General features: G+C 47.3%; 2 protein-coding genes across 8 annotated transcripts in view; one reads left to right on the forward strand and one right to left on the reverse strand.

Moving 5' to 3' along the window:
• zfand2a (zinc finger, AN1-type domain 2A) overlaps window positions 1-6,423 on the reverse strand; it is a 47,818-nt gene extending 41,395 nt beyond the window's left edge. The window contains exon 1 of one of the 3 annotated variants that reach the window (XM_086000247.1): window positions 6,243-6,423. The gene's annotated coding sequence lies outside the window, so the exon portion shown is untranslated. Of the gene's footprint in view, window positions 1-5,750; window positions 6,211-6,242 lie in introns of those variants that run through there. The other 2 variants (XM_086000245.1, XM_086000244.1) reach the window with 2 other exon arrangements.
• The window catches only part of shmt1 (serine hydroxymethyltransferase 1 (soluble)), a 60,489-nt gene that overhangs the window by 10,483 nt on the left and 22,042 nt on the right, over window positions 1-27,964 (forward strand). Inside the window, exons 1-3 of one of the 5 annotated variants that reach the window (XM_086000239.1) lie at window positions 14,909-14,990; window positions 26,448-26,571; window positions 27,470-27,615. In XM_086000239.1, the coding sequence (XP_085856365.1) occupies window positions 26,482-26,571; window positions 27,470-27,615 (236 nt within the window). In that variant the 5' untranslated portion in view covers window positions 14,909-14,990; window positions 26,448-26,481. Of the gene's footprint in view, window positions 1-14,908; window positions 14,991-15,017; window positions 15,087-26,168; window positions 26,572-27,469; window positions 27,616-27,964 lie in introns of those variants that run through there. The other 4 variants (XM_086000242.1, XM_086000240.1, XM_086000241.1 and 1 more) reach the window with 4 other exon arrangements.

A 27,964-nucleotide genomic window follows, 5' to 3' on the forward strand; every position in this document is an offset into this window, starting at 1 on the left:
GCTGCACTCCCTCCATGGCAAGAACATCCTTCCTCAGATAAGGCGACCAAAACTGCACACAATACTCAAGGTGTGGTCTCACCAAGGCCCTGTACAACTGCAACAAGACATCCTTGTTCCTGTACTCGAATCCTCTCGCTATGAAGGCCAACATGCCATTTGCCTTCTTAACCGCCTACTGCACCTGCATGCTTACCTTCAGCGACTGGTGCACAAGGACACCCAGGTCTCGTTGTACTTCCCCTTCTCCCAATCTATTGCCGTTCAGATAATAATCTGCCTTCACTTTGTTGGCAAAAACAGGGATAACCTCACATTTATCCACATTATACTGCATCTGCCATGCTTCTGCCCAATCACCCAACCTGTCCAAATCATACTGGAGTTTCATACAGGAAAGGCAGGATCGGTGATGCTCCCCATGCTCAAATAGCTTGCCAACATTTGCTGTCTAAGCTCACGGACGGGAAATAAACATTTGAGTGAGCTACTGGAGTGAAGCCAGCAACTGTGTAAACACCCCAGCATGAGTAAGTCATGATGCCGACGTCAGAAATAGTGAAAGCTTATACCAGACTTAATACATCAAAAGTGCCTTTGTACAGCAGAGAAATCAACTGAGAGTTTGCCATTGCCCAGTCTGCAGCAACAAGGTCTTACAGTTGTACACATCCAAACAACCATCGGGACAGATATTAAACGCTGCACGGGTTTCCATGAAATTTGCACTAGCAAAGGGCAGACGTCATTGTGCAATGACTGAGTTCACAGGTCTGGTATATTTATCACACCGTCGTATATCCAAATCTAGAAAGAGATGGTGCATCATTATCAAAGTACCAAAGCAGATACAATCCCCACTAAGTTTTAAAATGCTGCCTTTGGGTCAAGTTCGTTGAAAACAACTCACTCAAGCTTTCAAATTATCAGCCATGCCACAATTGCATTACATTCAAAATCTACCCAAACACCCAATTACAAATATATCTCTCACTTAAAATCAATACTCTTGAGCTTTCCTTAAATCATTTATTCCAACATTTTAAAATCACTTGCAACAAGCAAGAAACTGACAATACGTCAATCACCCATTCTCACACACCAACACGCGTTACTGACAGCCTCCAACCACACACCACCTGCATTCCCTGGTGAACCAATTTCATTAAATGACTGACACAGTCCAGGATACAAAATGCCAAGCAGACAGTTGGAGCAGTAAAACTGCATTCGCAGGGGTCTGTGTCGAGATTCATCAACATGCTTCCCAACTCTTGGATTAAGTTACAACAACTTGCAGTTATATAGCACCTTTAATGTAGTAAAACATCCCATGGCGCTGTGCTGGAGTGTAAGGCGACACAAATTGACACCTAGCCACATAAGGAGATACTGTATCAGAAAAGGTGACAAAGCTTGGTCAAAGAGGTAGGTTTTAAGGAGGAGAGAGAGGCAAAGAGGTTTAGGGAGGGAATTCCAGAGCTTAGGACCCAGGCAGCTGAAGGCACGGCCAACAATGGTGGAGCGATTATAATCAGGGATGCCCAAGAGGCCAGAATTGGAGGAACGCAGAGATCTCGGAGAGTTGTGGTACTGACTCGAGAGCAAGTATGTCTTTTCTTAAGTATGGACACCAAAACTGTATGCAGTATTCCAGGTGCGGTCTCACCAATACCTTGTACAACTGAAGCAATACCTCCCTATTTTTATATTCTATCCCCCTAGCAATGAAAGCCAACATTCCATTGGCCTTCCTAATCAATTGCTGCACTTGCATACTAACCTTTTGAGTTTCGTGCACCAGGACCCCCAGATCCCTTTGTACTTCAGTACTTTCCAGTTTCTTGCCATTAAGATAATAACTTGCTCGACGATTTTTCCTGCCAAAGTGCATAACCTCACACTTTCCAGTATTGTATTCCATCTGCCAAATCTCTGCCCACTTACTTAGCCTGTCTATGTCCCCTTGCAGGTTTTTTATGTCCTCCTCACTTACTACTTTCCCTCCCATCTTAGTATCATCTGCAAACTTTGATATGTTACACTCGGTCCCCTCCTCCAAATCGTTAATATAGATTGTAAAGAGTTGGGGACCCAGCACTGACTCCTGTGGAACACCACTAGTTACTGATTGCCAGTCCGAGAATGAACCATTTATCCCAACTCTCTGCCTTCTGTTAGATAGCCAATCCTCTATCCATGCCAGAATATTACCCCCAATCCCGTGATTTTTTATCTTAAGCAATAATCTTGTGTGGCACCTTGTCAAATGCCTTTTGGAAGTCTAAATACACTACGTCCACTGGTTCCCCTTTATCCACCCTATATGTTACTTCCTCAAAGAACTCCAGCAAATTTGTCAAACATGACTTCCCCTTCATAAAACCATGCTGACTTTGTCCTATTAAATTATGATTGTCCAAATGTCCTGTTACTGTCTCCTTAATAATGGACTCCAATATTTTACCTACCACAGATGTTAGGCTAACCGGTCTATAGTTTCCAGCCTTCTGTCTACTGCCCTTTTTAAATAAGGGCGTTACATTAGCAGTTTTCCAGTCTGCCGGGACCTTTGCTGAGTCCAGGGAGTTTTGGAAAATTATTACCAATGCATCCACAATCCCTACCGCCACTTCCCTCAAGACCCTAGGATGCAAGCCATCAGGTCCAGGTGATTTATCCGCCTTGAGTCCCATTATTTTACCGAGTACCACTTCCTTAGTGATTTTGATCGTGTTTAGCTCCTCCCCCCCTACCCCCTGTTTGTCCAGTGTTGGGATATTCTTAGTGTCTTCTACTGTAAAGACTGATACAAAATATTCATTCAGTTTTTTTGCCATCTCCATATTTCCCACCATTAATTTCCCAGTCTCATCCTCTAAGGGACCAACATTTACTTTAGCCACCCTTTTTCTTTTTTATATAACTATAAAAACTCTTACTATCTGTATTAATATTTTTTGCTAATTTACTTTCATAATCTATCTTCCCTTTCTTAATCAATCTTTTTGTTATTTTTTGCTGTCTTTTAAAGTTTTCCCAATCCTCTATCCTCCCACTAGATTTGGCTACCTTATATGCCCTTGTTTTTAGTCGAATACTATCCTTAATTTCTTTACTTAGCCACGGATGGCTGTCTTTTCTTTTACACCCTTTTCTTCTCAGTGGAATATATTTTTTTGGGAAGTTGTAAAATAACTCCTTAAATGTACACCACTGATCATGTATCGTCTTACCCTTTAATCTATTTTCCCAATCCACTCTACTCAATTCCGCTCGCATACCTTCATAGTCTCCTTTATTCAAGCTTAGCACGCTTGTTTGAGATCCAACCTTCTCACCCTCTAATTGAATATGGAATTCAACCATGTTATGGTCACTCATTCCAAGGGGATCCTTTACTAGGACATTTTTAATTAATCCTGTCTCGTTACACAGGGTCAGATCTAAGGTTGCCTGCCCCCTGGTCGGTTCAGTTACATACTGCTCAAGAAACCCATCTCTAATACACTCAATGAACTCATCCTCAAGGCAGCCCTGCCCAATTTGATTTGTCCAATTAATATGATAGTTAAAATCCCCCATAATTATAGATGTTCCCTTATTACAAGCCTCAACTATTTCCTGATTGATACTCCGTCCAACAGAGTTGCCACAGTTCGGAGGCCTATAGACTACGCCCACTAGTGTTTTTTTCCCCCTTATTATTCCTTACCTCCACCCAAACTGTTTCATTATCCTGATCTTTTGACCCAATATCATTGCTCTGTATTACTGTATTTCTCCTTTATTAACACTTGCCCTTATAAAACACATTCTGCATCTCTGTACCCTGCAGGTATTGGCAAGTGCCAGCTTTCTCTCGCTCCCCCTCCGTCAGTCCCCAGGCCCTCACACTCACAGTCCCGGGCCTGTCTCTCTGTCCCACCCTCCCCCTCTCAGTCCCCGAGTTCACTGGCTGGTACCTGCTCTCTCTCTCGGTCTGTCCTCTCCGGGCTCTCTCTCCGGGTTGTCTCGCTCTCTGTATTTTCTCTCTCCAGGTTGTCTCTCTCTCTCTGTCGGTCTCTCTCTCCGGGTTGTCTCTCTCTCTCTGTCGGTCTCTCTCTCTCCGGGTTGTCTCTCTCTCTCTCTGTCGGTCTCTCTCTCCGGGTTGTCTCTCTCTCTCTCTGTCGGTCTCTCTCTCCGGGTTGTCTCTCTCTCTCTCTGTCGGTCTCTCTCTCCGGGTTGTCTCTCTCTCTCTCTGTCGGTCTCTCTCTCCGGGTTGTCTCTCTCTCTCTCTGTCGGTCTCTCTCTCCGGGTTGTCTCTCTCTCTCTCTGTCGGTCTCTCTCTCCGGGTTGTCTCTCTCTCTCTCTCTGTCGGTCTCTCTCTCCGGGTTGTCTCTCTCTCTCTCTGTCGGTCTCTCTCTCCGGGTTGTCTCTCTCTCTGTCGGTCTCTCTCTCCGGGTTGTCTCTCTCTCTCTCTCTCTCTCTGTCGGTCTCTCTCTCCGGGTTGTCTCTCTCTCTCTCTGTCGGTCTCTCTCTCCGGGTTGTCTCTCTCTCTCTCTGTCGGTCTCTCTCTCCGGGTTGTCTCTCTCTCTCTGTCGGTCTCTCTCTCCGGGTTGTCTCTCTCTCTCTGTCGGTCTCTCTCTCCGGGTTGTCTCTCTCTCTCTGTCGGTCTCTCTCTCTCCGGGTTGTCTCTCTCTCTCTCTGTCGGTCTCTCTCTCCGGGTTGTCTCTCTCTCTCTCTGTCGGTCTCTCTCTCCGGGTTGTCTCTCTCTCTCTCTGTCGGTCTCTCTCTCCGGGTTGTCTCTCTCTCTCTCTGTCGGTCTCTCTCTCCGGGTTGTCTCTCTCTCTCTCTCTGTCGGTCTCTCTCTCCGGGTTGTCTCTCTCTCTCTCTGTCGGTCTCTCTCTCCGGGTTGTCTCTCTCTCTCTCTGTCGGTCTCTCTCTCCGGGTTGTCTCTCTCTCTCTCTGTCGGTCTCTCTCTCCGGGTTGTCTCTCTCTCTGTCGGTCTCTCTCTCCGGGTTGTCTCTCTCTCTCTGTCGGTCTCTCTCTCCGGGTTGTCTCTCTCTCTCTGTCGGTCTCTCTCTCCGGGTTGTCTCTCTCTCTCTCTGTCAGTCTCTCTCTCCGGGTTGTCTCTCTCTCTCTGTCGGTCTCTCTCTCCGGGTTGTCTCTCTCTCTCTGTCGGTCTCTCTCTCCGGGTTGTCTCTCTCTCTCTGTCGGTCTCTCTCTCCGGGTTGTCTCTCTCTCTCTGTCGGTCTCTCTCTCCGGGTTGTCTCTCTCTCTCTGTCGGTCTCTCTCTCCGGGTTGTCTCTCTCTCTCTCTGTCAGTCTCTCTCTCCGGGTTGTCTCTCTCTCTCTGTCGGTCTCTCTCTCCGGGTTGTCTCTCTCTCTCTGTCAGTCTCTCTCTCCGGGTTGTCTCTCTGTGTTTTCTCTCTCTCTCGGTCTGTCCTCTCCGGGTTGTCTCTCTCTCTCTCTGTCGGTCTCTCTCTCCGGGTTGTCTCTCTGTGTTTTCTCTCTCTCGGTCTGTCCTCTCCGGGTTGTCTCTCTCTCGCTCTCTCTCTCTGGGTTGTCTCGCTCTCTCTGTCGGTCTGTCCTCTCCGGGCTCTCTCTCCGGGTTGTTTACCTGCTCTCTCTCTGTATTTTCTCTCTGTCGGTCTCTCTCTCTCTCTCTCTCCAGGTTGTCTCTGTGTTTTCTCTCTCTGTCGGGCTCTCTCTCTGTGTTGTCTCTCTATTTTCTCTCTCTGTCGGTCTCTCTCTCTCCGGGTTGTTTACCTGCTCTCTCCGGGCTCTCTCTCCGGGTTGTCTCTCTGTCGGTCTCTCTCTCCGGGTTGTTTACCTGCTCTCTCCGGGTTGTCTCTGTGTATTCTCTCTCTGTCGGTCTCTCTCTCTCCGGGTTGTCTCTCTGTATTTTCTCTGTCGGTCTCTCTCCGGGTTGTCTCTCTATTTTCTCTCTCTGTTGGTCTCTCTCTCCGGGTTGTCTCTCTATTTTCTCTCTCTCCGGGTTGTCTCTCTGTATTCTCTCTCTGTCGGTCTCTCTCTCCGGGTTGTCTCTCTGTCGGTCTCTCTCAGGGCTCGGGCGCCGCTCCCTGTCCCAGCCCCTGTCGGCGCGTGCTGATGCCGTCACAGCCCCCGGGGCCTAGCTCTCCCCGATGACTAGCCAGGCCTTACTCCCACACACTCCCGGCGCTATTCCAGCCGCCTTCTCCACTTCCCTTCGCCTCTTGGTAAACTACTTGACAGCCCATGACTCATTCTGTCACTCACTATTGAAGCGTCATTCCGCCTGGCGCGCCCTGATGGCGTCACAGCCCCCGGGGCCTAGCTGCCACTGGTGACGAACCGAGCCTTACTCCCGCCCGAGACATTGCCCACACCCGCTTCTCCACAAAGTCTCTCATCGTCGCCTCATTCATGGTTTCTTTCATTATTTTCAACCGTCATTCCGCCCCGATTACATCTGGTGACGTTTACCCTCCCTCACTCACGTCGATGACGTAGGCCTGCCACTCATTCACAAATAAAGGAAGCCCCGCCCCCCGGGTCTTTTACGACAGCTCCCCCTCCCCCCAACCAGTGCAACAACAGTGAGAACTTGCACTGTATCCCAGGGCCATTCATGTTGTGATGGATGTTTCACTGTCTCCAACAATTGGCTTTAACAAAAATGCACTCTCATTGTCATCATGATTTAAATTGGAAAAAAGTGCACTGTCATTGTTTACATGATTTAAATTGGAAAAAGTGCAGTCATTGTTTACATGATTTAAATTGGGGAAAAAATGCACTCATTGCACTTTTTCAATTTAAATCACGTAAGCAATGAGTGTGCATTTTTTCCAATTTAAATCATGTATGCAATGACAGTGCACTTTTTTCAATTTAAATCACGTAAGTACTGTCATTGTTTACATGATTTAAATTGAAAAAAGTGCAGTCATTTTTTACATGATTTAAACTGGGGGAAAAAATGCACTCATTGCACTTTTTCAATTTAAATCACGTAAGCAATGAGTGTGCATTTTTTCCCCAATTTAAATCATGTAAACAATGACTGCACTTTTTCCAATTTAAATCATGTAATCAATGACAGTGCACTTTTTTCAATTTAAATCACATAAGCACTGTCATTGTTTACATGATTTAAATTGAAAAAAGCGCAGTCACTGTTTACATGATTTGAACTGGGAAAAAAAATGCACTCTCGTTGCTTACGTGATTTAAATTGAAAAAATGTGCACTGTCATTGCTTGCTTACATGACCGTCCCTCTAAAAAGCAAGAACTAATAATGCATTTATGTAGCGCTTTTCACGACCTCCCAAAGCGCTTTACAGCAACTTTTTGAAGTGTTGTAATGTTGTAATGTAGAGAAACGCGGCAGCCAATTTTCGCACAACAAGCTCCCAAAAACAGAAATGTGATAATGACCAGCTAATCTGTTTTTGTTATGTTGATTGAGGGATAAATGTTGGCCAGGACAGACCTTGCCAGTGTTGACCATGCCCTAGGAATTTAAATATTTAAATATTTATTATATTATATGGTCAGCCAATGGCTGATTTCACAGAATCACAGAATCACAGAATCTACAGTGCAGATAGAGGCCATTTCGGCCCATCGAGCCTGCACCGACATATATCCCACCCTATTCCTGTAACCCCATGTATTTAATCCCCTAACACTAAGGGTCAATTTATCAGAGCCAAATCAACCTAACCTGCACATCTTTGGACTGTGGGAGGAAACCGGAGCACCCGGAGGAAACCCACGCAGACACGGGGAGAATGTGCAAACTCCACACAGACAGTCGCCTGAGGCCAGATTTGAACCCGGGTCCCTGGCGCTGTGAGGCAACAGTGCTAACCACTATGCCACCGTGCCCCCCTATCACAATGCTTAGGAGCTTTCAAACAAAACCACCGAGAGATCCACAAGTCTCCATTTGCCTGACATACAGTGTACACTCACTCCTTGAAAGAGCCCATAGAGTCAAACGGCACAGAAGGGGGCCATTTGGCCCATCGAGTCCGTGCCGGCTCTCTGTAGAGCAATCCAGTCAGTCGCATTCCCCCGCCCTATCCCCGTATCCCTGCAAGTTTATTTCCCTCAAGTGCCTCCCCTTGAAAACATTGAGCGTCTCCGCTTCCACCACTTCCGTCGGCAGCGAATTCCAAGTCCTCACCACTCGCTGCGTAAAAAAGTTTTTCCTCACATCCCCCCTGTATCTCTTGCCCAAAACCTTAAATCTGTGTCCCCTAGTCCTTGTACCATCAACTAGTGGGAACAGCCTATCCCCGTCTAGCCTATCCAAACCTGTCATAGAAACATAGAAAACATAAAAAAATAGGAGCAGGAGTCGGCCATTCGGCCCTTCGAGCCTGCTCCGTCATTCAATGTGATCATAGCTGATCCTCTATCTCAATATCATATTCCCCCTCACTCCCCATACCCCTTGATGCCTTTTGTGTCTAGTACACCTCTTGTACACCTCTATCAAATTAGCCCTCAACCTTCTTTGTTCTAATGAAAACAAATCCAGCTTCTCCAACCTGTCCTTGTAGCTAAGATCCCCCATCCCCAGAACCATTCTGGTAAATCTCCTCTGCACCCTCTCAAAGGCCTTCACATCCTTCCTAAAGATTGGTGACCAGAACTGGACACAATATTCCAGTTGTGGCTTAACCAGCGCTTTATAAAGGTTCAGCATAACTTCTCTACTTTTGTACTCAATACCTCTATTTATGAAACCCAAGATCCCATATGCTTTGCTAACCACTCTCGCAATATGTCCTGCTACCTTCAGGGACCTATGCACATTAACTCCCAGGTCCCTCTGTCCCTGCACTCTTTAAAACTGTGCTATTAAGTGTATATTGTCTCTCCCTGTTCCTTCTGCCAAAATGCATCACCTCACACTTCTCTGTATTAAATTCCATCTGCCACTTGTCTGCCCATTCTGCTAGCCTTTCTATGTCCTGTTGCATCTCACTGAGCTAACCTCAGAGAACTTGAGCACATGCAAGGGACCCCATGATGCGCATATGAGTACTGCTGGAGCTTAACCAACGCAAAGCACCAGTAAGCTTCTCATAACCTGAGATAGGAACATCCTGCCCATTATGCATTGGCTTGCAAGATAAGGAGCTGAGTTTAAAAGAATTGGAGTCCCTTGAAATAAATAAATTGAATTTATATAGTGCCTTTCATGAGCTCTGAATGTCCCACAGCACTTCAGGGACAGTTGACTACTTTTGGAGTGTAATCACTGTTGTAATATAGGCAAACATGGCAGCCAATTTGTGCACAGCAAGATCCCACTGTCAGGAATGACCCAGGTTCTGCCTCGCCACCAGAGGGCACCATGAACTCTTAATTGTTTCCTTCTTTCTTCCTAATCGTACTCACCTGTGCATGGTTATATGCCTGCTATTTAAGTGGTGCTTAGTTTTATGTCCGGTGCTCAGTCTTGAGTTTCACACTGCCTTGTGATCCTCTTGCCGGCCTGTATCTGTGCTGTTGTTATTTTGTTTGTTTCTTTCCAGTAAAGTCTACCTTTGTTTATGCAACCTAACCTCTGCCTCAGTTTGCCTTCCTGCAGTTGGGTTCACCCAGTGCCACTCGTCACACCCACAAACAGCAACGAGACCAATGACCAGATAATCTGTTTTCGTGATGTTGGTTAAAGGATAAAAATGTTGGCCAGGGCACCAAGAGGTCTTCCCTGCTCTTCTTTGAATGGTGCTGTGGGATCTTTTACGCACACCTGAAAGAGATTAATGTCTCATCCGAAAGTCGGCACCTCCGATAGTCCAGTACTCCCCCATTACAGCACTGGAGTGTCAGCCTGGATTATGTGCTCAAGTGTCTAGATTAGGAATTTAAACTCCGGTGAAAGTGCTGCTAATGAGCCACGGCTGACACACTAGTGACAGGTCTACCCCTCCAGGTCCCAGTAATGAGCCAGAGTGACTGACCAACCTTTGGCAGGTCCCTGGCTGAGATGTAGGATAAGTGTGATGTCAGGCGGTGATGGTAAATACAGACTTTTCAACATTTCTCGTGTTTTTTTTTTCAAAACTTACTTTCAAAGCTCTGATTGGCTCACCAAATGCTCACTATTTTTATTATTAATTTTAAAATTTGAACATTTTATTTACAGTTAATGACATTTACAGAGCTCAAGTCTTGGCTCTTTGTACAAAGTCACAAGCCATCATTGCCTACAAGGCCGGGGTCCCAGTCTCTTCAAGTTGGTGATGTGATCTCCAAGCTTCTTGATCATCTTCACTTGTTCATCCAGATAGTGGATCTCCAGGAATTCACACAGATGAGGGTCGGTGCTCCCAGTGGAGAGTTTGTGCAGATCCAGCAGACTCTGGTTGACATTCTTCTCCATTTGCAGGGCTCTCTGTATCGCCGAGCGGAGCCTCCCACCATGTCTCGAGTGTTAATCTGAGGGGTTCCGCTGTGGGGAGCCTAACTGCAGTTAAATGAGCCCGGCTCCGGCTGCAAGTATAAATCTTAGCTGGGGTCCTGTTCTGTATCTGATTTTATCGATGATCTACCACCATTACCCACTGCAACTTGCTGCACATTGCAGATCCACTCCCAGGCACTTAATTTTCCGTGTTGTGAGAGAGCTGGTGGCAGTATCACATCTCTTAACAAAGATTCCATGCAAAATGTAACAAGTTCTCACAGGGTCACCAGAAGAAGGCCATTCGGCCCATCGTGTCTGTGTCTGAGATTTGTCAGGGTGCTGGTGGGGGGGATGGGGGGATTTTTGGAAGGGGGTTTGTGTGTGTGTGGGTGAAATTGAGGGTGGGTCATATCATAGAAATTTACGGCACAGAAGGAGGCTATTCAGCCCATCGTGTCCGTGCCGTCCGACAGAGGGCTCCAGGTGAGTGTGTGAGCTGATAGGTATACCCTCGCATTTCTGGTATCATCCTTGTTAATCTTCTCTGCACCCTCTCCAGTGCCTCTATATCCTTTCTATAATATGGCGACCAGAACTGTACGTAGTACTCCAAGTCCAAGTGTGGTCTAACCAAGGTTCGATACAAGTTTAGCATAACTTCACTACTTTTCAATTCTATCCCTCTAGAAATAAACCCTAGTGCCTGGTTTGCTTTTTTTATGGCCTTGCTAACCTGTGGCGCAACTTTTAGTGATTTGTGTATTTGTACTCCGAGATCCCTTTGCTCCTCTACCCCATTTAGATTCTTATTTTCCAAGTAATACATGAACTCCCTATTTTTCTTACCAAAATGTAATACCTCTCATTTATCTGTGTTGAAATTCATTTTGCCAATTATATGCCCATTCTGCAAGTTTATTAATATCTTCTTGTAATTTGCTGCAGTCCTCCTCAGTATTGACTAATCGCCCACGCCCAATTTGGTGTCATCCGCAAATTTAGAAATTGTGTTTTTTGATTCCAAAGTTTAAATTGTTAATATAAATTGTGAACAGCAGTGGTCCCAGCACTGATCCTTGTGGAACACCACTTCCCACCTTCTGCCACTGTGAATAGTTACCTTTTACCCCTACTCTGTCTTGAAGCCAGCTCGCTATCCATTCTGCTACTCGTGTTCTTCCCACCAACCCCCCCCCCCCCCCCCCCCCCCCCCCCCCACCCATTCCTTGACCTTATTCTTTTGGTCTATTATGTGGTTCTGTGCAAGGCCAATACAGAAAACTCTTTGGTATCCGGGACCGGTGTGTTGCCGGTTGATTAAAAATTCCGGATGATGGAGAGGGTTATCCACCGAGGCTATTTTTAACAAACAAAAATTAAAAAATCAAGAAATGTGCAGTATACAGTAATTGGGTACTCACCTACAGAATGTTGTGTTAAATGGATGGTGGAAGATGTTTGATTAAGTACAGTACTGCCAGTTGAGGGTAATCCATAACTCTTTAATTACTTAACAGTAAAACAAAACTTATAAATGACTGTACAGTACTGTGGTTGACTGTACACTTATTCCAACTCAGCTGGTTCATCAGGAATATCCATGCCAGCTGGGTTATCAGGATCATGCACTTCAACAGAGTCTTCAGGCACTTCCACTGCTTAAAATCTTTTGGAAGCTTTCCTAAACATGTCCCGGATGTCTGCTTGCTTAGTGGACTCGTGCCTTTTTTGTAGAAAGGTGGAATGCAGAATTTGGAGGTGCATAACTTCGTGGGCAGAATAGCAAGGCTGCCTTTCAGCAAATTGGAGGACTGAAGCAAATCCTTCTGCAGCTTTAGCCCAAGAAATCGTCTTCTCTTCAGAAATCTCATCCTCTTCACTTTCCATCTCACTTTCCTTTTCTTTCTTTGGATTCAAAACTTTCTCCATTATTTCATCGTCACTTAGCATATGCACAACACCAACTTCTCTATCTGCATCAACCCACTGCTCAATATCACTTTCACTGAGGTGATGTAGAGGGTTTGCTGGGCCTACATTTTTCACCATGCCAGCCATTTCCATTATTGTACTCCTCTTGGGATGAACATTGAACCCATGAAATTCCTCCTCTGAAGAAGAACCTTCAGCAAACATTACAGAAGGCCATAATTTGCGCCAGGCTTGTCTCAAAGTGTGACCTTTTACCAAGTTCCAGGAACATGCAACATTAAAGATGGCATCTTTAAGATTATATTCCTTCTGAAATGCGTGAATATTGTCATCTTGGTTTATCAGTTTACGTAGGAAGTCTTTCTTGTAATGACACTTGAGATTTTGGATAACGCCCTGGTCCATGGGTTGTATGAGAGAAGTTACATTTGGTGGCAAATAAATGGTGAAAATATTTCCCGAAACCAACACGGATTCATGCGGATGGGCTCTACAATTATCAAGCAATAAAATGCATTTGCTATCTTCAGGTTTCCCTATTTTACGGAAATGTTCCCTCACAGATGGAACAAAAATATGATGGAACCAATTCAAAAAGATTTCCTTATCCATCCAAGCATTTCTTTGAGCTTTGTACTCAACAGGTAAGTGCCTCACATTTTTAAATGCACGGGGATTTTTATACTTCCCAATAACAAGAAGTTTAACCCGGTGTGATCCAGCAGCGTTCGCACATGTTAGCACGGTTACACGATCTTTATTTTTCTTGTAACCTGAAGCATTAGCCTCACCAGCCCCAGCAAGCGTTGATTCTGGCAAAAACCTCCAAAATAAGCCAGTTTCATCGGCATTGTATATCTGTGCTGGCGACAAATCATGTTGCTGCATTATCCGACTGAAAAAATCGCAGTATTCTTCTTTGGCGTCGTGATCAGCTGATTTCTTCTCCCCGGAAATATCGAGTCGTCCTATCCCGTGCCGTAACTTGAAGCACTTTAGCCATCCATCGGAGAAAGCACACTTATCAGTGAGTTCCATCTTTACGTAGAAATCCTTCGCTTTCTCGATTAGCATAGGTCCGGAAAGTGGAACACCCTCTGAACGCTTAAAAGAAAACCACTCATAAAGCACGGTATCCAGCTCTTCAAGCTTAGGCTTATGAAGCGTATGCCGTTTCTCTACGCTCTTAGATGTCTCCGAGCTTGAATAGAACTTGAGCAGCTTATCCTTCTGCGATTTGATGTCGTAGATTGTTGACGAACCGATTTTGAATTCATTCATAATGTTGATACGCTTCTCTCCCCTTTCTAGTCGTTGGCATATCTCGATTTTCTCTTTTAAAGTTAACACCACTCTCTTCCTTTTGCTTGGACCAACTTTTGGGAATTCCATAATGCAAGATGGGGGAGATAATTCACGATAAAGATGAAGACACACACAGAAAAATGGCGGATCGGAAGAGACAACCTGCAGCACGGGAGACACGCAGTAAAATGGCGGATCGGAAGAGACTACCGGCAGCGCGGGAGACACACAGTAAAATGGTGGATCGGAAGAGACTACCGGCAGCGCAGGAGACACACAGTAAAATGGCGGATCGGAAGAGACAACCTGCAGCACGGGAGACACACAGTAAAATGGCGGATCAGAAGAGACTACCGGCAACGCAGGAGACACACAGTAAAATGGCGGATCAGAAGAGACTACCGGCAACGCAGGAGACACACAGTAAAATGGCGGATCAGAAGAGACTATCGGCAGCGCGGGAGACACACAGTAAAATGGTGGATCAGAAGAGACTACCGGCAGCGCGGGAGACACACAGTAAAATGGCGGATCAGAAGAGACTACCGGCAGCGCAGGAGACACACAGTAAAATGGCGGATCAGAAGAGACTACCGGCAGCGCGGGAGACACACAGTAAAATGGCGGATCAGAAGAGACTACCGGCAGCGCGGGAGACACAGTAAAATGGTGGATCGGAAGAGACTACCGGCAGCGTATTAGACACACAGTAAAATGGCGGATCGGAAGAGACTACCGGCAGCGTGGGAGACACACAGTAAAATGGCGGATCAGAAGAGACTACCGGCAGCGCGGGAGACACACAGTAAAATGGCGGATCAGAAGAGACTACCGGCAGCGCGGGAGAGTCAGGCTCCTGTTATTGAGGTGTTCAGCCTTCCGACAGCGCCAAAAAGCCGAGTAGTGACAATATTGAGAACTACCCCCCGCTGACTAACTCGGCCACTCGAGCCAGAATTTTGCCGGTTAATGGAGAATTCCGTTTAAACTAGAGTTTCCTGGTATATGGGCTGCAGTAAATAGCTTCCCTCTTTGATTGGCTGCAGTAAACAGCTTCTCTCTCTGATTGGCTGCAGTAAATAACATCCCTTCGCTGATTGGCTGTCGGAAGTGCACTCTGATTGGCTGCAGGGAGTGCACTCTGATTGGTTGCAGGGCGTGCACTCTGATTGGCCGCAGTAAATAACATTCCCTCGCTGATTGGTCGCAGGGAGTACACTCTGATTGGCCGCAGGGAGTGCACTCTGATTGGCGCTGTGTAAACACTGCCCCAGTGCTAATTGGCAGTGTGCGCTCTGTGATTGGCTGGCGGGGCTGAGCGCATGCTTGCTGATGTTCCGGGCTCAGCGCGCGCCGGTAAGTTTGCGCCGAAACTTCAGTCCCGGGGGCCGGGGAGAGAGAGGCGGGTTTTTGCGGTGCAGTCTCTTTTTAAAGCTTGCAGCATCGCCCCGTGTAAGCAAAGCTCGGAGCGGGCGCCGGAGTTTTAAACGTGCACCCACCGGGACTGCATTGCATTGCTGTTAGATTGCATTGAGAGTTTTGTACGGGTAGAGCAGCCGCCCCCCGGTGTCTCTGACCTTGAGTGTAAGGGGCTGTCTGTCACCTGCAGGCTGAACCTCTTGCACCAGCTGCTCATCGGATATTTTAAACAGCAGGTGCAATCTTGGGCTTGGTTCCGACCTTGTGCCAAATGCAAAGAAAAAAAAGCACCGGGCAGGAGACTCGAGTTCTGGTGTTTTGATGAAAAACAGTGCAAGAGTGATTAATAATTAATGCCCTACTTGAAGCAAGTGGCAAAAAAGAAGGGCGGGAAAAAAACTTTTGGTGCCCACTTCAAACTTCAAAAACTTTTGGATTGCCCAGTGTCCAGTCCTGGACAAGTGGCAGGACTATTGCATTCCAACAATGATGGACAGGAAAAGACCCTCTGGGTGCATTCAGCTGGTCCCACTCGACTGCGATGCCTTGTGTATCAGAAAACATGCACTCCCCACACCCCATTGTGGGATCTCCTGGGAGCAGCGAAGAAACAGATAACCCAGGTCTATTAGGGGGGCAAAAAATCTATCTGCTGATCGTGGAACCTTGCTGTGCACAAATTAGCTGCCACGACCGAGTAATTCATTGTCTCTGAGGCATCTTGGAGCGTTCTAAGGATGTGATGAGATGCTATATAAAGGCAAGTTTATTTCCTTACGTATGCGGATGTCAGGTGAAAAGGAGATCAGGGTTAGCAGTGATGGCCCGTCAGGGCACGTAGCCTGCTGACACTCGTTGTGTAGATCGCCGATGAAGAATGTGTTGTGTATGTAATATGTGTGCTACTTTGAACCTATGGACAGGACTGCACTACTTGTTGGGCGTAGTGATACGCAGTACCACTCCTGGCCATAGGGGTATAAATAGTACTGTGGGTACTGATCTCCCCTCAGTTCCCGCCTGTGGGCATGAAGTAAAGACCTACGTATAGTCCCTACCTCCAACCAGTAAAGACCTGTTTTATTGTTACTGATTAAGTCTGAGTATTAATTACTTGAACAACTCACAGATTTAACACTGGCGACGAGTCTGATTCGGACCCTGCGGCAGTCACTCCACGGCAGCTTCGTCCACAGCCAGGACGTTGCAGAGAGGTTTCCACCCTCTCCACCCCACTGGAAGACATCCTGACCTCGGAGCCTCCATCGGCGACCGTCAGCTTCTTCTCCAGCTTGGTGGTGGGTAAGCCGTTGTCTGAGCCGGGCAGCGACGCGACAGGCAGTCGACCGCGTTGGCCGCACGAACGGGGCTGGGGGAGCTGGAGGAATAGGGCGCGAGAGCCGCTTCGAGCGGGAGGCGTTTCAACGGAGCGATCGCATCTCCTGATAAGAGCCGAGAGCCGCTTCGCGATCCAGCGATCGCATCCGCTGATAAGGGCCGCACTCGGGCGATCGCGGCGAAGATAAGGGCCGCACTCGGGGGCTGAAGGGAGACGGCGTTGGGGGACGGGTGAAGACCGCCAAGCGCGGGAAAACCGCCATTTTGTGGGCGGAGGACGACGGCAAGAGCGGGAAGCCGCCATCTTGGATAGCAGTTAAAAAAAAAAAAAAAATCTGAGAAATTGCAAATCTACAATGCCTAAACACGGGAATATTAGCACCTTTGATAGTGACCTCGAAGATTGGGCCATATATGTTGAAAGAGTAAAAAAATTATTGTAAGGCCAATAAAATTCGTGACCAAGATAAAGCTCTAACATTATTAAATTTAATGGGTGCGAAGACATACGGGCAATTGAAACACCTGTTATCACCAGATGAACCGGCGGATAAGACGTTCGATGAGATTGTTACTGTCCTGAAAGATCATCTAAACCCCACGCCGCTGATGCTAGCGGAACGATTTAAATTTTACGACAGAAGGCAGCTACAGCATGAAAGCAATGCTGATTATTTGCTGGAATTGCGTAAATTAGCGAAATATTGCCAGTTTGGAACGGGACTGACAGAGGCACTTCGAGACAAATTTGTGTGTGGTTTATTTAAACAGGATACACAAAAGCGACTGCTCGAGGAGAATGAGCTGACGCTTGAGAAGGCGGTCACTATGGCAGCAGCATACGAAGCCGCAGCGAGAGGCACGGCAGTAATGCAGCTACGGTCACCGGAGCTCAGTGCACACAAATTGGGTGTGAGTTCTGGCAAATGTTATCGTTGTGGAAAGACAACGCATGATCAGAACCAGTGTTGGTTTAAAAACCAAGAATGTAGAACTTGTGGTAGGCTTGGACATATAGCTAGAGTATGCAGGTCAGCGAAGAAGACCAGCAACAAGAAGTCACCGCAAGGAAAATACGCAAAGGTACACAAGGTGACCGAACAGGAGTCCGATTCAGACGCTAGCAGTAATGAACTGGCTAGCTTAAGAGTACTCAACGCTGGTAAGGGTGCAGACCTCCAGACAATTTGGGTCACTTCAGATAGAAGGTGTCCAAGTAAAACTGGAATTGGACACTGGATCGGCATTGACGGTCATAAATAAGAAAGATTACGGAAAGTTATTCCAACATATTCCCCTACAGGATACGGGGATTATATTGGAAACATACACGGGGCAAAGAGTGTACCCCATCGGGAAAATAGAGGTTGCAGTGGTCCACAAGGGCGAAGACAGTCAAATAATGGACTTATATGTGATATCTGAAGGAGGTCCTCCACTACTAGGACGGGAGTGGATTAGGAAAATGAATATGGACTGGCATTTCCTACAAACAATAACGAGTGAGAACTCGGTGAAGATAGTCGGCCCAGACTCTGGAACGGATGATGGTAAGCCCAACTCAGGTGCAAAAGACAAAGTTTCAGCACAGAATTCCACTGAGCAACAACAACATAGTTTAACTGTGGATTCTGAGTCTGGCAAGTCTACTGATGTGCCCATTTCTGAGGGACACCGGGCTCGAACTCAACTCCATTTCAAACTACAACAGCAATTAGAACAAATGCTTCGCCGTTGTGAGCAAGAGTTGAATGCAACGAAAGAGTTCTTTGATATAGAGTTGGAGAATCTGGAAAGACAACAGAAGCAGCTGATAGAGAAAATGGAACAGGAGCACACAAAACGTCTGATGTCAGAGGAGTTAACGGTCAGCCAACTCCTGCATATGCTGAAGGACAGGACTCTGAAATGGGAAAAACTTGAACACGAACTTCAATATTCAAACGAAAGGGGTTCGGAGCTCTCAAAGGTTATTGGAAGAGCTGAGGTGGCAACACAGACTGAGATGACTGCAACAGAGCAGCCCTTGGATGCCAAAAGTACGCTGACTCACGTCAACGTAGAACAACAGACCGCTGAAACAGCTGCTCCGGTAGAGGGATTGCATAGGAAGTTGAAGTATTAAAATCACAAATGAGGTCACTAGTAAACGACTTGCTGAAAGCCCAGAAAAAGCTGGATGCAGAGGTACACATGAAGAAGTCTCTTCAGGAAAGATGTCTGGATTTGGAACAAGAGCTGGCTAACGTCCAGCTGGGTATGGAGGAAATAGACGACCCTCTCACTGGTCTAGCTCAGGACGACACCGAATATTACTATGACCTGGTGGACGACACCGAATATTACGATGTCCTGTCCTGCCCAGCTTGTAACTTCGACTCCCAAAGTGCAGAAATCATGGAGGAGCACCAAAAGTCTACGGAACATCGGGAGAAGCTGGCTCTACGACGGAAACAGGAGGAAGAGAAGGAGGAACTGCGCATGCAGCTGGCAGCTGTGGCAGCTGACAATGGAGCCCAGAGAGTCTCCAAGAAGCAGAAAAGGAAAAGGAAAAACAGAAGATGACCCATCTGAACCATTATCGCCTCTACCAGATCACACACGTGGTCCCTCTGAACGGAGCCAATTCAGTTCGGAAGTTCAAACTTAAATCCATGGAAGGACTATTGAATGAGTCACTCCAGCAACGTGAACCGACTCCACCACAGAGATTGAATCTGTGAACTGTTTTCCGCAGAGACTGAATCTGTGATCTGTTTTGACATGAAGTTATCTATGTATCTATGTTATTCTGTTATGTAAACCTGAAGTTATATATGTATATATGTTATTACGTTATGTTAAATGGGGAGATGACTGTAAAGCTAGGAAGGGAGGAATGTTGTGTATGTAATATGTGTGCTACTTTGAACCTATGGACAGGACTGCACTACTTGTTGGGCGTAGTGATACGCAGTACCACTCCTGGCCATAGGGGTATAAATAGTACTGTGGGTACTGATCTCCCCTCAGTTCCCGCCTGTGGGCATGAAGTAAAGACCTACGTATAGTCCCTACCTCCAACCAGTAAAGACCTGTTTTATTGTTACTGATTAAGTCTGAGTATTAATTACTTGAACAACTCACAGATTTAACAGAATGGGCAACAGGGGCATAGATAGAGTAGATAGAAAGGAACTTTTCCCCTTAGTAGAGGGGCCAATAACCAGGGGGCATAGTTTCAAGATAAGGGGCAGGAGGTTTAGAGGGGATTTGAGGAGAAACTTTTTCACCCAGAGGGTGGTTGGAATCTGGAACTCACTGCCTGAAAGGGTGGTAGAGGCAGGAATCCTCACAACATTCAAGAAGCATTTAGATGAGCACTTGAAACGGCATAGCATACAAGGCTACGGACCAAGTGCTGGAAAATGGGATTAGAATAGACAGTGCTTGATGGCTGGCGCGGACACGATGGGCCGAAGGGCCTCTTTCTGTGCTGTGTAACTCTATAACTGGGTGAAGTACTGCGGAACAGGTAGCATTTGCGAGGAATGATATCACAACGAAAATCAGTGCCACTGGGAGAAAAGGGTTTTTTTTTGGGAGAGGGGGATGAGGGTTAGAAGGCAGAGTGTGTCTGAAAGATGTGATGCAGCTTGAGTGTTGCGTCTAATCCCTCCAAGCTTTGCTGTTGAACTTGGTGGTGTTAGGAATGGTCGCCTCTCGTTCCTGGTCACTTCTTCCCCCCCACCTGTCTTTTTATTGTGAGGGCTGCCAGTGAAAATATGAATAGACAGCCTGATGCAGTGTGATAGCAATTTCGAGCACATGGGGTTGGGGAGGTTTGAGTTTGAGTGCTGAGACAATGCATGCTTTTGTTCCGAATCTCAGTTGGGCGATGTGTTAGAATACTTGAGCTGCAGTTGCTGCTTTGCTCGCAGTGAACAGAATTAGATGTGGAGGAAATAAACTGAGCTTCAGTATTTCAGCTGGCGAGCTTAAACAGGAAGTGAAGTTAGAGTTTTGTTTCAACTCTGCCTTGTGACCTCTTGTGTTTGTAAAAGTGGCCCTAACTAGCTTTGCAGCGACCGTGAAAGAGGTTCCTCCAACTCTGGCCTCTTGTGTATCCATCACTTCCTTCGCCCCACCATTGACAGCCGCGCCCTCAAATGTCTAGGCTTAAAGTCTGCAATTCCCTCCCTAAACCTTTCTGCCTCTCTCTTCTCCTTTAAGATGCTCCTTAAAACCTACCCTTTTGACCAAGCTTTTGATCACCTGTCCTAATTGTTCCCTGTGTGGCTCGGTGTCAAATCTTTGTCTGATATCACTCCTACGAAGCGCCTTGGGATGTTTCACCATGTTAAAGGCACGATATCAGTTTTTCTCAAACTGTGTGGGGGTCCGCAGAGACCTAGAAACATAGAAGATAGGAGCAGGAGTAGGCCATTCGGCCCCTCGAGCCTGCTCTGCCATTCAGTGAGATCATGGCTGATCATCCAAATTCAGTACCCTGTCACTGCCTTCTCCCCATATCCCTTGATCACTTTAGCCTTAAGAAATATATCTAACTCCTTCTTGAATATATTTTAATGAATTGGCCTCAACTGCCTTCTGTGGTAGAGAATTCCACAGGTTCACCACTCTCTGGGTGAAGAAATTCCTCCTCATCTCTGTCCTAAATGGCCTACCCCTTATCCTTAGACTGTGACCCCTGATTCTGGACTCCCCGACCATCGGGAACATCCTTCCTGCATCCAGTCTGTCTAGTTCTGTTAGAATTTTATAAGTTTCAATGAGATCCCCTCTCATTCTTCTAAACTCCAGCGAATATAAGCCCAATCGACCCAATATCTCCTCATACGTCATTCCTGCCATCCCAGGTATCAGTCTGGTGAATCTTCGCTGCACTCCCTCCATGGCAAGAACATCCTTCCTTAGATAAGGCAACCAAAACTGCACACAGTACTCAAGGTGTGGTCTCACCAAAGCCCTGTACAACTGCAGCAAGACATCCTTGCTCCTGTACTCGAATCCTCTCACTATGAAGGCCAACCTACCATTTGCCTTCTTAACCACCTGCTGCACCTGCATGCTTACCTTCAGCGACTGCTGCACAGGGGGTCCGCGGCCTGTCCGCTCTCCACCGCCCTGCCTCGTACCGACCCACGCCACCGGGGCCATAGTTTTCCTCAAGCTCCTGGACCAGGTAAGCCCCATGCCACGCACCTTGTTGCTAGTGTGACTGTGGAAGAGGAGCCCCAGCCGCTGCTTAGGCCTGCGAGCTGGGGCCAGGGTTCAGTGGCTGGAGCCTGAACCGAGCCACGGCAGGGTGTGGGGGGGAGGAAGGGGGGGGTCACTGAATGGCCAGTGAGCCGGGCCTACCCCAGGGGCCGGCTCTTCTCCTGCCCCTACCCCGCAATCAGGGTTCTCGTGTCGCTGCCACACCCCCAGGTTGCGGTGGGGTTTCACCGGTTCCCCCCCCCCCCCCCACCCACCCCCGGGATACTCGTATGTGCTGGGCCGGTACCTCCGAGGTTTGCCAGCGGCCGGTCCCTGGGCTCGTTTAACCTCCGGCTGATTTTATTTGGTTTGTGGCCAGGCTGCTGAGTTGTGATGTTCAGTGGGGGGGTGGCTCGTGCCAGGGGTTCCATTAGTGCGAGGAGGTGGGGAGGCATGCCCGTGTGACCCAAAACTTTTCGCGCGCACACAGCACCCCTTTGAAGGGCTGTGGGTGCGGGTCTGTACGTTTCTTCCCTCCCACATGGCAGCTGTCTGTCATTCTGCCAGGGCCATTCACACTTCATCCAGAGCCATCCTTTGCTCCTTGAATATCTCTTAATATCTCTTAATCTCTCCTGCTTTCTATCCTATCGCTGACCTTCCCTTTTGTTCTCTCATCCCCCTCCCCCTTATCCCAGCCTCTACTTTTTTAAAATCTGTTCCTTTTCCTGCTTTTTTCTCAGTTCTGACGAAGGGTCTTCGACCTGAAACGTCGACTCTGTTTCTCTCTCCACGGATGCTGCTCTGGCCTGCTGAGTTTTTCCAGCGTTTTCTGTTGTTATTTCTGTACGTTGTGCGCGAGCTGAGTTCTTGATTTGAGTGTGGAGGCGGCAGCAGGTGGTGAATGAACCACGCTGCCACTTTGCATATCGGTTTACACCCGGCTCCAGTGGCGGAGGTTTGTGAGTAGGTCGTGTGTCTTCCTTCTTAATCAGGAATAGTGCTGGGAGATGTAAACCTCTGGTCGGTCGGTATGTCTTATCCATAATGTTCTACGCTACCAAAAGTCAACTTGATTCGTGAAACTGTTCTGTAGTTTCAGTGATCATAGAAGCAGGTCATTTCAAGCCTGCTCCTCTTTATAAAACCGACACTGATTCAGTTCTTGTGAATTATTCTCAACGGCTGGACCCGCCCCCTCACAGAGGCCCCGAGTTCTCACTCACTTTGCAACGCGCGCTCCCTGCCAGTCGAGCCAATTCCTCTCCCTGGCGCTGCGACCCTGTACCATCCTCCCGACACGTGATCAGAGCGTCTGCGGGGCCCTTCCAACACGTGCCTGAACGTGTTCATGCAAACACATACAATCCCACGGTGCAGCTGTTACAGAACGTGCCAGTGGGACAGTACGGCGGTGAGTCAGGCTTCCAGCAGCATCCCAGCAGGTGCACGGGTGCTCATGCCCTCACCCACCTTGGCCAGCCTGCTGCCGGCTTTAAAAACTGTCCGGCACTAAGGGCGCGATCTTCACACACACAGAATCCCCACAGTGCAGATAGAGGCCATTTCGGCCCATCGAGCTCGCACCGACACATATCCCACCCTATCCCCGTGTATTTAATCCCCTAACACTAAGGGTCAATTTATCATAGCCAAATCAACCTAACCCGCACATCTTTGGACTGTGGGAGGAAACCCGCGCAGACACGGGGAGAATGTGCAAACTCCACACAGACAGTCGCCCGAGGCCAGATTTGAACCCGGGTCCCTGGCGCTGTGAGGCAACAGTGCTAACCACTATGCCACCGTGCCAGCCAAAATGTTTACTTACCTTTTGTTTCTTCCTGCAGGCTTCAACAGTTGGGGATGCGGAGAGTCTCGCATCTCACCGGCAGAGATGGCAGACGGCGGCTGCATTCTCCGATGCAACATCCATCTAATTTCTGCTCACAAAAGAGGTTTGATGTGTCTTGAATTCAAGAACTCGTCAAACAACAGAGAATGTCAGTGTTTGACAGCTTCACAGAGCTGTCAAACGATGACAATGCATCTGTCAAAAATTTTTGACAGATGAAACGTCATACGCTGACGTTCTCTGTAACCGGCTTCCCCTTAATTGGCCTGCTAAGCCCACAGGGCGGGCTTAACAAGGTCAATCAAGGGAAAATAGCGTGGGTTGGCCAGAAGTCGATGGAGGCGGGACTGAAACCCGACAAGTGGGAGTCCCGCCTCCAACATGCCCCCATTGGCAAAATCACCCCCATAGTAGCTAATAGTGGTCATCTGTTGCTGCGGAGTGCCCAGAATAGGTGCGATAAGCAGACACACCCATCTCACTGATATCTGTAATTAAATACCTGTTTTCTTAAAAGCATTATTGAAACACTCTTTACATTATATACTTTAATATTATGAGTATTAAATACTATTATAATTTAGATTTTGGGGGGGGGTGCCTTGACTGCTAATCCATTTGCAATGGGGTCTATCAGCCAAAAGAGTTTGAGAATCATTGAGTTATATAAAAAGAAAGACTTGCATTTCTATAGCGCCTTTCACGACCACCAGATATCCCAAAGTGCTTTGCAACCAATGAAGGAATTTTTGAAGTGTAGTCACTGTTGTAATGTGGGAAACGTGACATTCAGTTTGCGCACAGCAAGCTCCCACAAACAGCAATGTGATAATGACCAGATAATCTTTTGTTTAGTGATGTTGATTGAAGGATAAATATGGGCCAGGACACCGGGGAGAACTCCCCTGCTCTTCTTCGAAATAGTCCACCCGAGAGCGCAGACAGGGCCTCGGTTTACCGTCTCATCCGAACGACGGCACCTCCGACAGCGCGGCGCTCCCTCGGCAGTGCACCAGAGTGTCGGCCTAGATTTCTGTGCTCAAGTCCCTGGAGTGGGGACTTGAACCCACGATCTTCTGACTCCGAGGCGAGAGCGCTGCCCACTGAGCCACTGGCTGACCTCCAGTGCAAGTTGTTGTTGCTGTTGCAGGATGAAAAGTACACGGGTTGCGTGGGGAGAAGAAATATCGCAAGGTGCTCCAGCAGATGAAGCAATCTGCGGTAATGTTCAAATAAGTTAGCCGTGCCTTATGTAATCTTGTCTGCGTGGAGGCTCAGCTTTTGCACAGGAAAGAAGAGTCGGCAGATGGGTGATCTTTGGACTGTTCCTTTATCTTCCAATAGCTGGCTCCAGTGGCATTGGCAGAGCTTTGCTCTGAGGATATGTCTGGCAACCCAACCATTGATTACAGAGTAGGCATATCTCGGGCAGCAAACGTTCCAAACGGAGCTTTTATGTCTACTTTATTCAAACCATTGCTGCACTGGTCAAAACAGTCTTCTGATATCCACCCGAGACTGCCAGACCCAAGTTATACTGCTGGCTTCATCTTGCTGTCTGGCTGGGGAAATTTAGTCTCCCTATATAAACAGCAGCTTTCATTAATATAGCGCCTTTAACGTAGTAAAACGTCCCAAGGCACTTCGCGGGAGCGATTATCAACCAAAATTTAACACCGAGCCACATGAGATACTAGAACAGATGAGCAAAAGTTTGGTCAAAGAGGTAGGTTTTAAGGCGCGTCTTAAAGGAGGAGAGAGAGGTAGCGGTGTTTAGGGAGGGAATTCCATAGGGACCCGAAGGCACGGCCGCCAATGGTGGAGCGAAGAAAATCAGGGATGTGCAAGAGGCCAGGATAGGAGACGCGCAGAGAGACAACCCTTCGAAATATTGTCTTCACACAAGGTGTGGGTAATACGTGGCATTGACTCCTGGGGAGGGTAATAGAGGGAAAAATCGTTTTTAACGGCGATGGGAAGGAGTGTAAGTTTGTTGTGATTGGTTTAGCTGGGGCGGGCCAAATAGCTTTTCTCATCCCTATATATCGAGCGATTTTGTGAACTTGGTTGGAACTTGGCTTTGACAAAGAAGGTTACGAAAAGATCTGATCGAGGTGTTCAAAGTTAGGAAGGGTTTTGATAAAGTAAATTAGAAGGAAAGCTATTTCGACTCGCCTGTGTTAATTTAAGATCGCCACAAGAATCAAGATAGGTTAGGAGAATTTTGTTTCAACACAGAAGATAGTTCGGATAGGGAATGATCTGCCAGAAACAACGACGGAAGCAGAATCCATAATGGCTTTTTTTTTTAAAAAAGGGAAGTGGATAAATATTTGAAAAATAAAAATTTAAGAGTGTATGAGGAAAAAGGCAGCGGAACAGGGCCTAGTGAGTAACTCTTCAGCGGGCCGGCACGGGCACAATGGGCTGAATCGTGACCTCTACCACCTAGAAGGACAAGGGCCGCAGGCGCATGGGAACACCACCACCTCCAAGTTCCCTTCCAAGTCACACACCATCCTGACTTGGAAATATATCGCCGTTACTTCATCGTCGCTGGGTCAAAATCCTGGAACTCCTTCCCTAACAGCACTGTGGGAGTACCTTCACCACACGGACTGCAGCGGTTCAAGAGGGCGGCTCACCACCACCTTCTCGAGGGCAACTAGGGATGGGCAATAAATGCCGGCCTTGCCAGTGACGCCCACATCCCAGGAACAAATAAAACAAAGAATGGCCTCCTTCTGTGCTGTAAAACTCTACGATTTAGGAAGGGCATCAATAAAAGATATTCCCTGCGGGGTTTTAAAAAAAAAAAAAAATGTGGTTCTTGCCCAACTGTTACAACAGCAAAATGCAAACTGTGCTCTGTGAATGATTATCCAGGATTGTCAAAATGCCCTTTACAGCGGAGATTAAGCATTTCTGAGGACACTGGTTATAGACCGAAGTGAACTCCAGGCTTGTTCATTTCTCTTGTGCTATTTTTATATTTAATTCAGCAGGAATCCTGACTGATAAAAGGGGTTTTCAATCATGGCGGACATTGTCAATGGCAACTCTTCAGACTACTGGGAATCCCACAACTCAATGCTGGTGGAGCCCCTTAGCACCAATGATCCAGAGGTAGGTTAAAAATAATCTATATTGTCAACTTTTCTTTAAGACGCAATTTGCTCTTTTAACACGGTGTAATGAGCTCTCAGTGGGTAAAGGCATTGCCCAGTATGGGTACCAAGCCATACAGACTGAAAGATTTCAGATATCAGAACTAGAGGTTCCAACTATCAGGAAAGGCTGAACAGGCCGGGGCTCTTTTCTCTAGAAAAGGGAAGACTGAGGGGGTGACCTGATAGAGGTCTTTAAAATTATGAAGGGGTTCGATAGGGTAGACCCGGAGAAGATGTTTCCACTTGTGGGGGGAGACCATAACTAGGGGTCATAAATATAAGATAGTCACTAATAAATCCAATCAGGAACTCGGGAGAGACTTCCTTACTCAGCGAATGGTGAGAATGTGGAACTCGCTACCACAGGGAGTGGTTGAGGCGAATTGCAGAGCTGCATTTAAGGGGTAAACCAGATAAGCACATGGGGGAGAAAGGAATAGAAGGATATGGTGATGGGGTGAGATGGAGTACGGGTGGGAGGAGGCTCGTGTGGAGCATAGACGCCAGTACAGTGACACCAATGTGGACCGGTAGGGCCGAATGACCTGTTCCTGCGCTGTCAATTGTATGTAAAAGAGCAGAAATGCTACAATTGGACTCGGCACCCCAGGCTCCAGAGTAGTGGTAGGGCGGGGCGGAGGCGACGCGGGGGAAGTGAGAGAATTCAATTGAATTTCAGCTCCTGATTGCTGGACTCGAGTGACTCAATCTGAAATTCAGTTCGAACAGGAGATGGTGACGATGAGATCTTATTTCAGGGGGGGGGGGGGGGTTATTGACCCTTGACCTGTGTTGAGCAAGAATGTTTACGCAGATTTATTTTTTTTGTTCTGTTTTGTTTTTCCCCCTGCCAGGTGTATGAGATCATTAAGAAGGAGAAGAGTCGCCAGAGGCTTGGCTTGGAGCTCATCGCCTCCGAGAACTTTGCGAGCCGAGCTGTGTTGGAGGCTCTGGGCTCCTGCATGAACAACAAATATTCGGAGGGCTACCCCGGACAGAGGTATGGAGTCGGCACTCACCCCGCCTTGAATGTCTTCACTCTTTGTTCTGACAGCATGGCTGCATGGTGCTGAGAATCGAGGACAGGAGGATGGGCTGCAGGACAAGATTGACCAGTCAGCCCTCCCAAATACCATGGAACAACAACAACAACTTGCATTTATACGGCGTCTTTATCGCAATAAAACGTCCCAAGGCGCTTCACAGGAGTGTCATCAAACAAACAGTAGATGGGAGGAGATTATTGCAGTTCATCTAATGTATCTGTTGGCTCACTTTATTGGTCTTTTTGTAGCTTTCAACACTTCAATTATAACAGCGACTACACTCTAAAAGTACTTAATTGACTG

Source organism: Somniosus microcephalus, chromosome 11 (genome assembly GCF_052327205.1).
Source record: "Somniosus microcephalus isolate GS21.2 chromosome 11, FLI_Smic_1.0, whole genome shotgun sequence".
Lineage (NCBI taxonomy): Eukaryota > Metazoa > Chordata > Chondrichthyes > Squaliformes > Somniosidae > Somniosus > Somniosus microcephalus.